Genomic DNA, 15,205 nt, shown 5'->3' with positions numbered 1-15,205 from the left:
ACAGAGTAGCATGGGGGCATGACTATCTTAGCGATTTCTAGCTTGCCATTTCTTCATGCAAAACATTTGGAGGCAGCAGAACACTGGTAGACACGACATTCAAGGGAAAAGATGTTTAGCTTTTACTTTTTACACTGAAGGCATCATAAAACAAGATCGAAGTGATTCATCTCATTCTCAAAACAGCAAAGCAGTCTGTTGAGCACCATGACAGCTTTGGGGAAAAAAGTTTACCTGTTGTGATATTATCAGCTTGAGAATGAGGCACTTGGAACCAAATATAAAGGAGAAGGGAACCCCCAAGGAAGATTTAGGGACAGTGGACGTAGAAACAATATTTAAATCAGCAACACTCCAAAGGAATATCACATCGATGACACTAAGCTTATCCATCATCTTCTGGAAAAATTTCCCGATTCACTTGAATACCTCTGCTCTGCAGCCTCTCCAACAAAAATAGACTGCTGCACTCTTGTGAATCACCACTTCTACAATATCTGCATTTATAGATTAGATGTGTCCTGATGTATTAAAAAAAACTTTCAATTATTATAACATGGGTACCTAATAAAGAGATCATAAATTTGTATTCATAATGTACTTTAAGTATTCTAAAATATTCCTTTGTTTTTGTTCTAACTCAGTAAGGATAATTTGGTGTCAAGTCCAGTAAAAGCCACTTCTGTTCCACAAAATAAACTTGTTGTCTACTAGTCAAAAGTTGATTCCTCAATTCCTATTATATTGCAGAAAGGAACTGTGTGTTATTTTGTTTCTCCAATCTTAAAAAGTTGCTAAACTGAACTTTTCTATTAGAAAACTACCAAGGGAAAAAAAAAACTGACCTTGAAAGCTGCATTGATTAAGATGATATGTTTACTTATAAACTGCTTCCATGCATTTTAAGTGGGAAGGTGAGGCTCCACTCAGAAGCCTAACCACCTTGAATGAAGTAATATATAGAACACATAAATCAATGCTTTAAGGGTTACCAGAAGAAATTGATTTCACTCTGAACAGATTTTTATTTCATTCATCAAAAGAGTCAGATCAAATGTCACCAGCTCATGATGCAAAAAGAAAGACCAAATGCCAGAATTAATTACTTCACTGAAATAACTTTTTACAGTCTTCCCATCAACTACAAATTTGATAGTACCTTCTACATCTAAATTTAAGAAAAGCAATGTGGCTAAAAATGGGATAAACAATTTACAAGTGGACAAAAGAAGAAATGCAGCCCCATTTTTTAAAATGGGTGTTGTAGATTCCAGGGCCTGTTAGTGAAAGAGAATATTGGGGATTTTTAATTTTCAGAAGCAAAAGCATTTTTTTGTGACTTCCTGAAAAATCTTTGTTGCTATTGTGTTGCACATTAATTACTTTTGTTCCAGGATTATGAATTTTAGGTTCACACCAGTTAACACAAACGCACAAATTTGTTGGGATAGTTGTGTTGTGTATTTGCAGTGAAATACCCCCAAACAAATCAGTAAGATGCCAGGGGCTATTTTATACATGAAATACAGAATGAGGGAAAGGCCATTAGGCTTGGTGGATGCCGATAGGAATATAACTAATAGAAGACAAAGAACTGAGATAAGGGGACAATGTGAGGTTATGCATTTTGGCAGGAAGAGGAGCTGAATATTTTTTTAAAATGTACAAAGAAGCAAGACAAAAAACAGTAACACAGGAAGATATGGGGGTAGTATTGCACAAAACACATATAACTTGCATCTAAGTTCATTGGTAAGGGGGAAGGACAATGGAATGTTGCCTTTTTTTAATAAAATGTTTCACTCCCTTTGAAATAAAGGGACAAGTCTCAAACTATACAAGGCACTAGCCAGACCACAGCTGGAATACGGTGAGCATCTTTGGTCCCCTTACCTAAGGGGAGATGCTGGTATTGGAGACAGTCCAGAGAAGGTTCACTCGGTTGATCCTGGGTATAAGGGATTTTCTGTACTAATTGGAATTTAGAAGAATGAGAAGCAACCTTATTGAAACATACAAGATTCTTGGGGTGGGCTTGATGGTGTAGATGTGGAGGGGCTGATTTTCCTTCTTGGAAAGTCTAGGACCAGAGGGCATAATTTCATTTAAGACAGAGGTAAGGAGGATTCCTCCCCCCGTCTCCCTGAGGGCAGTGCATCGCATCGCATCACTGGAATTCTTTACTGCAGAGGGCTGTGGAGACTAGGTTGAAATGGGTATTCAAGATTGAGATAGACAGATTTCTAATCATAGGGGAATCAAGGGTTATGGGGATAAGACAGGAAAGTGGAGTTAAGGATTGCTGAGCAGACCTGATGGATCTAATAGCCAACTTCTGTTCCTATGACTTATGGTTTAAAGGCTGTTTTATAGCAAGATTGCAAATTAGCCCATCAAGTCTGTTTTACATTGACAGGTAGTCCCCACGTGATGAACAGGTTCTGTTTCAGAGTATGTTTGTAAGTTGATTTGCATGCAAGTCAAACACAACAGTACAACATAAAATATCTGTTTCTAAGCACAAGTGAATGTTTGCATTCACATTCCTTAAAATTAAATTGTAACATGGAATCTCATTGATAAAAACAAGCATTTTTAATTCAGGAACCCTCAGTGTCTATGTTGTATTGACTACCACGACGTTTAACTTTTTATTTGAAGTATCATTTTCCTTTCGATTCATGTTTAACCTGCATTGGTTCTGCTATGTGCCAAAAGTGAAAGCTACAAGTAGTAAGATCTTGCTGGTATGTACTATCAGCAGTGAGTTTTTACTTAGCTCCGCATTTAATACAACTGGAGGTTACGTACTCATGTCTTCAGTTTGTTTCGTTGACAACAGTTGATGCTGATAAGAATCTCTTCAAAGACAGAATCATAGAATTTTACAGTACACAAGGAGGGCATTTGACGCATTGTGTCCGTACCACCTCCTAAAAGAGCTACTCTGCCAGTCCCACTCTCCATCCCTATCTCCGTGGCCCTCTTAACTTCACCCCTTTCAAATATATATCTAGCTCCCTTTTGAAACCTCCTATGGAATTCCTCCACCACTCTCCAGGCAGCACATTCCCAATCCTAACAACATAGTAAGAAAGTTTCTCTACAACTCACTCCTAGCTCTCTTTGCTGACAGTCTTGAAGTTGTGATCCCTAGTTACTGACATACTAACCAGTGGAAATGGAATATCCTTTTTTCCACCCTGTCAAATGTGTTCATGATTTTGAAAACCTCAATAAAAGGTCATCTCTTAAATCTTCTCTGCTCCAAGGAGAACAAGCCCAATCTAATCTTCCCTTATATTGAAAATCCTTCATTTTGGTAAATCTCCATTGCACCGTCTCCAGCACTTTAACACCTTTCCTTAAATAATGTGCCCAGAACTAAACAATCAACACCAAACGTGGTCTGAACAATTATTTCTGGACGTGTAGTATCAGTACCTTGCTGTTATACTCTGCGCTTCTATTTATAATCCCAAGGATCCTGTAAGCCTTCTTAACAACTGTTTCAACTTAGCTGGCCACCTACAGAGAATCATGCACGTGAACTCAGAGGTCCCTTTGCTCCTGCCCTCCTGTCAAAGTTGTATACTAAGCCTGTATTGTCGCTTCATAATTCCTCTACCAAAATGCATTAGCTCATATTTTTCTGCATTGAATTTCATCTGCCAAGTGTCTATCCATTCGCCAACTTGTCAATGCCCCTCTGAAGCCATTCAGCATCATCCTCAATTTATTATTGTCACTAGCTTAGTATCATATCGAGTAATTGAGTCGTACAGCATGGAAACAGACCCTTCATTCCAACTAATTCATGCTGACCATGTTCCCAAACTAAACTGATCCCATCTGCCTGCACTTGGTTCACATCCCTCTAAACCTTTCCTATTCATGTACCTGTTTAATTGTCTTTTAAACATTATACCTGTACCTGAATCTATCACTTCCTCTGGTAGTTCATTCCACACTGACCACTGTGCAAAAAAGTGTTGTCATTTTTAAATCTTCTTCCTCTCACCTCAAAATTATAGGGAGAAGACCTTTGCTATTCACCTTATTTACACCCCCTCATGATTTTATAAACTACTATAAAGGATGACCTTTCAACCGCTTATGCTCCGGTAACAAAAGTCCCAGCCTATTTTTATAACTCAAACCCTCCATTCCTGGCAACATCCTGGTAAATCTTTTCTGAACCCTCTCCAGTTTAATAATATTCTTCCTAAAACAGGGTATCAGAATTGCACACCATACTCCAGCAGAGGCCTCACCAATATCCTGTACAACCTCATATGACGTTCCAACTCCAACACTCAAAAGGTCTGAGCAACGAAGGCAAGAGTGCTAAATGCCTCTTTAACCACACGGTCTACATGGGACACAAATTTCAAAAAGAACTATGTACCTAAACCCCTAGGTCTCTCTACACTACCCAGGGCCCTATCATTAATTATATAAAGTCCTGCCTTTCTTTGTTTTACCAAAATGCAATACCTTGTATTTATCCAAATTAAACTCCACTTGCCACTTCTCAGCCCATTGACACAATTGGTCAAGATCCCTTTGTAATCTTTAGATAACCTTCTTCACTGTCCACTAGATCACTATTTTGGTGTCATCTGCAAACTTACTAACCATGCCTCATATGTACTCAGCCCTGTGAAACACCACTGGTCACAGGCCTCCAGACTAGAAAACAACCATCCACCACCCTCTGTCTCCATCTCAAAGCCAATCTGCATCCAATCTACTGCCTGCCCTCAGTTTTTTTGAGACAGTAACAAAGAGGATCAATCAAGTTTGAGACATGATTTCCTTCACACAAAACCATGCTGACTATCCCTAATCATTCCTTGCCTCAAAATCCTATCTTTCAGGATCACAAACAACTTACTCACCAATGTCCGACTAGTAGGTCTATAGTTCCCAGGCTTCTCCTTACAGCCTTTCTTAAATAAAGGTACATTAGCCACTCTTCAGTCCTCTGGCACCTCACACATCATTATAGATGATACAAATATTTCTGTTAGGGGCCCTGTAATTTCCTCCTTAACTTCCCACAATGTCCTGGGATCCACTTGATTGGGTCCCAGAGATTTATCCACCTTTATGTTTTTTAAGACCTCCAGCATTTCCTTTTCTGTAAGGTGAGCCGTTTTCATAACATCAATATTTATTTCCTAGAGTTCTCTAACCTCCATTTTTTTCCCCCAACAGTAAAATCTGACATGGAATATTCATTTACTATCTCTCCCATCTCCTGCGGTTCAACACAGCTAACCTCATTGATCTTTAAAGGGACCCGCTCTCTCTTTAATTGCTCTTATGCTCTTAATGTATTTGTAGAATCTTGGATTATCTTTAATGTTATCTGCCAAGGCTATCTCATATCCCCTCTTTGCCATCTTGATTTTGTTCTTAAGAATGCCCCTTTATGCTTTTTACATCGTCAAGAGATTCATTATATCCCAATTGTCCATATCTAATATGATTTTTTTTTTTATTCTTGACTAGAACCGGAATATCTTTATTCATCCATTACTCCCTAATCTTACCAGCCTTATCTTTCACTCTAAAAAGCAACACAATGTCCCTGAACTCTCATTATCATACTTTTGAAAGTCTCCCACTTGTCAGGTCATCCCATTGCCTGTGAACAGTCTACTTCAACCAACTTTTGAAAGTTCTTGTCACTTACCATTAAAAAATTGCCTCACTCCAATTAAGAACTTGAAGTTTTATGGAAGGCTTATTCATTTCCACAACTATTTTAAAACTAACACAATTATCATTAGTCTCAAAGCATTCCCTTATTAATACTTCAGTTACTTGCCCTGCCTTACTTCCGAGGAGATGGTCGAGTTTAGCTCCATCTCTAGTAGAACCATTTACATATTGATAAAGAAAATTTCCTTGAACACCAAATTTCTCACCATCCAAACCTTTACCACTATGGCAGTCCCAGTCAATGTTTGGAAAATTAAAATCCCCAAGCACAACCCTACTATTTTTACATATATCCAAGATCTCTCTACATAGTTGCTCCTCAATTTCCCTCCGACTATCGGGGGTCCTCTAGTACAATGCCATCAAGGTGGTCATCGCTTTCTTATTTCTGATTTCAACCCATATTTTCATTAGACAATCCCTTAGAAATATCCTCTCTAAATTACAGTAATGCTTAGCTTAATTAAAAACACCATTTCCTTCCTATCCTTCCTAAAATATCTAAAGTCCAGAACATTGAGTTGCCAGTCCTATCCATCCCTCAGCCAAAAATAAACCTAATTCCTTTTCACATTTATTGAATAGATGCATTTTCTGTTTCTACTTAAATATACATCAGTCTTAAAATCTGTCATTCTGAGTTTATTTGCTAATCTCTTGGAATGCTGTTTTTTCTTTATTAACAAACTTGGTATCAGCAGCAAATGACAATTTATTCTCCTTTAAAGTATTTACGTGAATTGTAAAATATTAACAGATGAGAAGCAGAACATTCTAGTTACTGCTCCCTTTCTATTTGTCATCACCTTCTGATCACTCCTAGCTAACTTGAAATAAATGTATTCTGAATCTTATTTTAAACACATGCTTGAAAATGATGAATAAATTGTTTCCTAAAAATTCAAAATCAAAACCTGTGTTCCACAATATTTTGGTTATCATTCCAAAGGAAGACATGACACTCTTATTAACCGTACAGCTTCTGTACTATGTAGATGAGCATTGATAACATTCCAAAAAGTGCTCTTAGTGGAAAAGATAAGTTTTAAAAAAAATGCAGCACCTGTATCAATGGAATGAAGTCCTCTTGCTCCAAGTAACTACATCCAGGCTTTGCCAGAAGATATAGGAATTTAGATGCATCATCATGGCAGTTTTGCAAGATCCTATAATTTATAAGACGACACACATTTATTTCCAATCCTTGGGGGCTTTCTAAATCACATTTCACACCACAGTCTAATGAAGTTATTCAGTTCACTTCCCAACGTGTGTGAAGAGAGGTCAATTAGACTAGTGAGTTTCTTCTGCCATAGTTCATTCTTAGGTATGAAGTTTTTAAAAATAGAAAAACAGGAGCTCTAGGAGGTGCAGTGGTAGCATCCCTGTCACTGAACTAATAGTCTCAGATTCAAGTCTCACCTGCTCCTGAGGGATGTAATAATGTCTTTGTAAAAGGTTGATTACAAAATACCTAGAACTCAAAAACCTTCACCCTTACCCTAGACAATCAATAATAAAAAAAAATCTAAAGTATCAATCTACGATTGCAATCAGAATTATTGCACACCATTCCTTTGCATAGGATGTCTAATGCATCTTTCAATCTGCGGTTATTGTCTTAGTTTATTGGATTAAGGCCATAATGTGGTGTGGCACCAAACTCAAAAAACTAAGATAGTTGTGAACTTTATGCATAGTCACTTTGCTTAACCTGAAAAGGGCAGCTCACTAAAATGTTCAAGTAAAAAATACTGCAGATGCTGAAAATCTGAAATGAAAATACGAAGTGCTGGAGAAAGTCAATTTTAGCAGTGTCTGTGGAGAGAGAAACAGAGTTCATATTTTGAGTCTGATTTGATTGTTTGAAGGGTCATATCAGACTTGAAACAACAAGTTTGTTTCCCTCTCCACATCACTGCCAGACCTGTTCAGTTTCCCCAGCACTTTCGTTTGATTGAAGTAAAATGGTCTGTTTAAGGAGTCCAAAAAAAAACCCATCATGTGTCATATTTGTCCATTCATAGACCAGATATGAAAAAAAATGTACAGGTGCATAAGGTTTAGCTAGGATGCAAATAAAACTGGTTGAATAGACTGATGATACTTGCTAAAAAGAGGGGCGTGGGAATGAATCTTGCTAACAGGTAATGAGGAACTGATGATGTTCAAGGAACACCTAGAAGGTGGAAGTATCTTATCTCATCACACCAGGGCATGATCCATCCATTCTTAATTAAGAAGCCCAAGTATTATAATTTAATCTGTGGCAGTAAAAGATCCAATGGTTACTAAAACCAACTGGAATTAGCAAGAGACAAGCAATATTAAGTCAGATTTGATATTTGGAAATCTTTCTGAACTAAATATTTTTGAAAATGGGGAGAAAGTAATTTACATACTTGCATACCAAGCATTTGGATAACACATGGCTTTTGGAGTTGACCAGATTGCCGGTCAAGTCTACTTGCTATTCTAGACATTCATGGCTGATTACTAAGCTTCAAGTCTACTTTACTGCATACTCTCCATTTTCCTCAAGTCCGCTAGCCCAAAAATCTTTTGTCAGCCTTAAATAGAGTCCACAAGTATATCCACAGCTGTGGCAGTAGGGAAATTCTAAAATGTCACAAATCTTTTGTGAAGAGATTTCTCCTCAGCCCTGAATGATCACCCCCTTATTAAAAGGCTTTGCCCTCAAAAGTTAGAATTTTTGAACTGTTTTTTTAAATCCAGGGTTTAAAGCATCAACAGTAAAAAGGTTTTTAAAAAAAAAGTTGCCAGTCTCAGAACCAACTGAACTTCTTTGCAGTTTTCATCTAAATAGTTTTGAATCAAAGGGTGCTTTGCTGCTGCAAATTTAGTCAATGGTACTCAGTGGACTCAATGAAAGGACTTTCAAAAGGATACCAGAAGACTCACTCTGGTTGAAGAGGAAGGAAGGAAGGATTCTGTTGGAAAGCAGCAAGGCTTTGAGGCTTTATTTACAAGGCTACCAATCTGCCACCTGTGGTGTAACGTACAGGCTTAGTATGAAGATTCTGCTGTGTCAATCACTTAAATGTTCCAAAAGTACCTTTTCTATGCTTAGCAAGCAACTAATACACTACTGTTTAACCTGTTCATTTTAGCTTATTTTTCTCGCAAAAGCCTTAAGCACAAGATCTTGTCATCAAATTATTTCCATAAATTGTTTAAAAGCATTGTCTTTAACAAGATTGGCTGGGGTTTCAATTCAGAGACTATTTGTCTAAAAGTTGAAAAAAAAAGCATTTTCAGAATTTTGCTAAATTTCAAAACACACAAGCTTCCAGTGGGAAAGACAAAATGACCAATTTTTTTGTTTTCTCATAGGACTTCAGTTTTGAAACTTTAGTTTCGAATAGGTAGTTCAGTATCTGTATTTAACAAGGTGGGTGGGAGAGGTTCATACTGTAAACTGTATCTGCTGCTGCACTACAAAACAAAAATTGTTGAAAATTGTTTTATAAAAAGCTATTTTTGTTTGTCTGACGTCCCTTGTATCAATTACAAATTTAAACAAAAAGTACAGAACTCACACCCCTCCAGCCCCACCAAATTTGTTCAAGTTTGAACAAAAGTTTGTTCACTAAAACAAAATAACAAATGAAGCAATATACAAGGAGAACAAAACGCTTACTTTCTCCACATTGCGATGAACTTGTGAACAGAGACATATCCTGTGCGTTCCCCACCAGATGCACAAAACAACAGGGCTTTCCAATACAGTGGGCAATCACACACCTTTCAAACAAATAATTAAACATTCATTAAAGCCAGAACTTTAATTTATAGAACAGAAATTTTGCTCTTGAAAAGTTGATTACAAGCAAAACAAATAGCAATGCAGTAAAGATAAAATAAAACAAGCTGTATTTAGCTGGCCAGACAGCACCCGTGAAAAATCAAACTTTGGCATTTTAAGTCTTGGGCAATTCCTGGCAAGTGGAAAAATATTACGATGAATAAGATTCAAATCAGAGCAGAACATGGAAAGGGGAAGGGAAGAAATCTAGAAGAAAACAGATCTGTGAAGTACTTGGTTGTTGTTTATATCGAAGCATTGACATTATCAATCGAATGAAGACATGAATTCAAATCCCACCACAACAGCTGGAAACTTGCATTCAGTTAAATAAATAAATAAATCCTGCAGTATAAAGCTAGTATCAATAATGCTGAACATTAAACTATTGGAATGTTATTAAAAACCTGATTCAGGGAAGGAAATTTGCTGTCCTTGCCCGGACTGGTCTGTGACTCCAGACCCACAGTAATGTAGTTGACTCTTAAGTACATTCTGAAAGGCCTAGCAGGTTACTCAGTTTTGTTAAAGGCAGCATTCAGCCACCATCTTCTCAGGGACATTTAGAAATTGACAATAAATGCTGGCCTTGCAATTGATGCGGACACCCACAAATGAACTTGGGGAAAATAAATGGCCTGTTTTTGAACAGTACATTAGTCATATGACAGCACTTGTATTGCACACAAAACTCCCGTCACTGGATCAAGCCTCCCCTTGATAGCATTAATGCTATCTGCTTCAAAACACTCGAGGCTCCATTTCTCCTAAACTCTATTTTGATCTGTGTAGTGGCCTTCTTGCAATTTTATTCTGGGATGGAAAGAGATTCTCCAAATCTATTCTATCAAACTCTTTCATAATTGTAAAGATTTGTAACAGGCAGGGCACAAATAAACCCCCCACCCCCACTGACTCAACACTGAAGGAACAAACATTTGGAACTCACTTCCTAACAGCATTGGGGTATACTTGTACCAAGTAGACTTCAGGGATTCAAGGCGTTAGTTCATCACCATTTTCTAAAGGGTAATTATATACAGTCAATAAATGCTGGTCAACCAGTGAAACCAGATCCAGTGAATGCATTAAAAAAAAAAAATGCAGCTCTGGCTCCTTCAGTAACTCCCTCATTGCTACCATGTAAATTTCTTAACCTGTTGCTGCTCTTCCAATTACAGAATGGTTCGCTCTCACATTTGCTGATGCTTAGGCTCATGAGTTTTTTTTTAAAAAACAGGCTACGGAGTGAGCCTAATAGGTACATTTAGTCAATCTAGTTAGATGCTTAAATCTTTTTTCACTCTTCCTCAATAGTCTGCTTATAGTACGGAGGTCAAAACTGTATGCATTATTCCAAATGCTGTTTAATCCTCGTTAAATTTATATTGAACATTACTTTCTTTTATTCCCTTAAGATTCAATTTCAGTACTTTGTTTGCACTCTTTGAAACATTAATTTTTTAAATGAAACAACAGAAGGTATGAAACTGTGGGCCCAAATATTTTTGGGCTTATTGCTTGCCATTTCAATTCTTGGTCCCATTCTCTCCCTGACCTCTCTGCCTTTGGCCTTCTACATTATTCCAGTAAAGCTCAACATAAGCTTGAGGAACAGTTTCTCAGTTTTCTACTTGGCATGTTGCAGCCCTCTATCCTTTAGACTGACTTCAACAACTTTAGATCCTTCAAATCCAATTTTCTCTCTAGCAGTGTGGGATAAACATATTCAAATTTCTGGAGACGACAGAGAAATTAGTTGCTACTTGGACCCTGGGCTGCCAAAGATCTTTTATGTGGGAATGCCAAGATCTTCATGTTAAGGTAACTAAGTCAGCTGTTAATTGTGTTGTGCTGCTCTGCCATGTTCTGAACATACTAAAGCTTCTACCTCTATTAAATCCCAAACAGCTCTTATGAGGGACATTTTAAGTCCAACATCTCTCACTTTAGGCATTGGAGTTATGATTGCAGCTAACGTTATTACGGGAGAAGTCAGATCTCAGACTGAAATCTGGCTTCATATATCATCATTTTTGGTTTTAACAAGGTGATGTCACTGAAACATAAACCCAAATCTGTAGCATTGTGTGCATAATTTACTTTGCATAATAAACTGTTAAAAAATATAATAATTCAGACTATTTACATAACATGTTTAAAGATTTCAAAACACAAGATAGTAAGCAAATAATCCCAACAGCATCCAGTTTCCCTTCTCAGAGAGGATGCCTTTCTCTACCCCATAAAGGGATGGAATTAATTTCAAAACTTGGTTGAGAGCATCTGATAGCTTCTTCCTTGATTCATCATATACGGAGCTTAAGTTTTTTCAGCTTCAAATAACCTACTTCAGAGTTTTAACCAAACACTTCTGGTCTGGAACATGTTATCTAAATTCGTTAAACCAAGATAATCTACCTTAAAAAAAATTCTAAATTATCGATCCTCTTTCTCAGCAGCAAAATATCAATTTTTAGCTAAGGACCCTGCAGGACTGCCTGACTGAAACAAAAAGAAAAAAAGAGAAAAAAGAGAGAGAGAAAAAAAAAGAAAGAAAGAGAGAGAAAAAAAAGAGAGAGAGAAAAAAAAAAGAGAAAAAAGAGAAAAAAAGAGAGAAAAAAAGAGACTTTAGTTTTTCTAGCTATGGCCTTTTCTCCAAGCCCAAAAGATAATTCTAGAATTTCCTACCTGAAGGCTTAATGTATTACAGTGTTATATTGTTCACTTAAACTCAATTTTAAAAAAAAGTTCCATTAACCTCCAAAATTACCTCTGTCGGACCATCTTTTAAAAGAATCACCGTAGCTGCAGAGATACTTCTACGTCAATCATCAACTTCATACAGACACAGAAAACTCATATGTCACTAGTTTAAGTTCAAATTCAAACATCTAAACTTAAACTATATTATTTTTATTCACGAGATGTGGGCATTGCTGGAGGGGCCAGCATTTATTGCTCACCCCTTTGCCCTTGAAAAGTAGTGAGCTGCATTCATAATCTACTACAGTTCATCTGGCATAGATAGACCCACAATGTCATTAGGGAGGGCATTCCAGGATCTTGATCGATATATTTGCAAGGAGTGTCTAATGGTAATAACACTAGACCAATGATCCAGAACCCCAGTCACTCTCCCCCCTTGCCTGAATTTCAGCACTTTTGTCCCTATTAGAACAAAGGTCATAATGAGGTCAGGAGCTTGGATGAACCCAAACTGAGTATCAGCGAGCAGGTTGCAAAATAACACTGTCGATGGATACCTTCCACCACTTTCCAATTCTGAAGTGTACACTGATGAAGCCACTCTCTCCAACACCGATGCTCAGTAGCAACAAGTGTGTACTATCTACAAGATAGAATTTCTTTTGACACTTGCTTCCAAAAGATCTGATTTGGGTGAAAAATATTATTCAGTGAATGTAGATTTTCTTTGTTGCAAATGCGGTTTCTTTGTTTGCTTTTTGCTATTCCTGCTGTCCAAAACAAAAATACTGTTAACTCCTTGAACACTTGCCAGCACTACAGAAATTCAAATATCCTCAGACAGCACCTTACAAACCCATGACCACTTCCATCCAGAAGGATAGAAGCTACAGCAACTCGGAAATATAATTGCCTGTTCCTTCACCGTCACTGGGTCAAAATCCTGGAACTCCCTCCTTAACAGCATTGTAGGTCAACCCACAGTAGGTAGACCACAACTCACCACCAACCTGCTCAAGGGCAACTAGGGACTGGCAATAAATGCTACCGAGTGCTACCCACATCCCACAAGTGAATAAAATACATAATTGGCTGGGTTGGGTATGCCCTGCATTTTGTGGGGCTCTTGTGGTACAATGACTGCAGCTTCACCTCTGAGCTGGGAGACACAGGTTCAAGTTTCACCTGCTCCAGTGATGTATAAAACATATCTGAACAGGTTAAATTAGAAAACATTTTGTATCTACAAGACATACCTGGGCAATTTTCCACATTGTCAGCTAGATGGCAATGTTGCAGCTATACTAGAACAGCTTGGCTAGGGGAGCAACAAGTTCTGGGCACATTTTTCAGTATTTTTGCTGGCATGTTGTCAGGACTCAGACTTTGCAGTATCCATGCCTCTAGCCATTTCCTGATTTTGCATGGAGTGAATGGAATTGGCTGACTACTGGCACCTGTGAAGCTGGAGAGTCTTTTAGCTGAAGATTGTTGCAAATGCCTTACCTTTTGCACCGATATGCTTGGCTCCCCCATTACTGAAGAAGATGGGGATATCTGTGGACCCTCCACCTCCAGTGAGGGCTGTTTAACTGTCCATCATTCCCAACTGGATTTAAAAAAAAATAAATTCACAAGTGAGGGCATCACTGGCTAGGCTAGCATTTATTGCCCATTCCTGATTGCCCAAATGACAATTAAGAGTTAACAACATTGCAGTAGGTCCACAGCCACAGATAGGCCAGACCAGGTAAGGGTGGCAATTTCCTTCTCTAAAGGACAAGAGTGAACCAAATGGGTTTTCCAACAATCTGGCAACAAATTCATGCATTCATCATCAGATTCTTAATTCCAGACTTTTGTTGATCGAATTCAAATTCCACCATCTGCTGTGGCAGGATTTGAACTCAGGTCCTCAGAACATTACCTAGGTCTCCGGATTAAGAGTCAACGATAATACCATTAAGCAGTTGCCGCCTTCCCCCACCCCTAAAGAGACACAGAAAACCACAACTACAGAGCTTAGATCTGATGTGCTGGTTGTGGATTCACTTAGCCCCATTATTTGCTGCTTATGTCACAGTCCATATTTGTAACACCATAAGATTGATCTCATTTTTAGGTATGTCTGGTGCTCTCTTCACTCCTCGTTGATAAACGTTATAACATTTATCATTCTATATCACAGATTAAAATGTACTTAAACATTACATGCTCAATTAACATTGCATATAAAAACTGGCTAACTATCATTGTATGACATGAAGGTAAAAAGCCTGACTACATGAATGCTACTCTTTCCCTGATGACATACAGAATGTTTTCATTCTTTATTGTGGGATCAGATGCTGGCAAGTGTTCAAGGAGTTAACAGTATTTTTGTTTTGGACAGCAGGAATAGCAAAAAGCAAACAAAGAAACCGCATTTGCAACAAAGAAAATCTACATTCACTGAATAATATTTCTCACCCAAATCAGATCTTTTGGAAGCAAGTGTCAAAAGAAATTCTGAAACAAAAACAGACTGGTGGAGATTCTCAGTAGGTCTGGCAGTATCAACAAAGAGAAAACAGAGTTGATGTTTCGAGTTCAGGGACCCTTCTTCAACTAAGTTCTGACCAGCTCCATTGGTCGATCATGCTGGAAAGTGATGCTCTTGTGAGTCAATGTCCTCATCTTTCCATAACATTTCATCTTTGCCTGCTCCAGCTATGCACAGCACAGCACGCCTGCATTGTGGCACACTCTGTAGTGTACTGCAAGGCCTCAGTGTGATCCAAGCATTGGAACCTCATCTTGAGGAGCCCTGTAGTCTGTTCCTTGATGGCCCTGGTGGAAGAGTAAGCTGCATTGCATCAGCGTTTGGCCTCAGGTAGCAGATCCCATTAAAAAAAGTTATCAACCACTGTTGGTGAGGTAGCCCTTGTCTCCTAGCAGCCA

At 38.1% G+C, this 15,205-nt stretch overlaps 1 protein-coding gene across 6 annotated transcripts in view; it reads right to left on the bottom strand.

Moving 5' to 3' along the window:
• The window catches only part of ppp2r3b (protein phosphatase 2, regulatory subunit B'', beta), a 119,819-nt gene that overhangs the window by 37,361 nt on the left and 67,253 nt on the right, over positions 1 to 15,205 (bottom strand). For 5 of the 6 annotated variants that reach the window (XM_048597736.1, XM_048597735.1, XM_048597734.1 and 2 more), the window contains exons 4-5: positions 9,392 to 9,495; positions 6,794 to 6,896 (exon numbers count right to left, since the gene is read on the bottom strand). The exons of the other annotated variant lie outside the window; for it this stretch is intronic. In XM_048597736.1, coding sequence (XP_048453693.1) covers positions 6,794 to 6,896; positions 9,392 to 9,495 — 207 coding nt within the window. The remainder of the gene's footprint in view (positions 1 to 6,793; positions 6,897 to 9,391; positions 9,496 to 15,205) is intronic. 6 annotated transcript variants of the gene reach the window in all.

This window comes from Rhincodon typus, chromosome 6, assembly GCF_021869965.1.
Source record: "Rhincodon typus isolate 14 chromosome 6, sRhiTyp1.1, whole genome shotgun sequence".
Lineage (NCBI taxonomy): Eukaryota > Metazoa > Chordata > Chondrichthyes > Orectolobiformes > Rhincodontidae > Rhincodon > Rhincodon typus.
The sequence above is the reverse complement of the archived record's forward strand: the minus strand, read 5'-3'. Positions and strand labels throughout refer to the sequence as shown.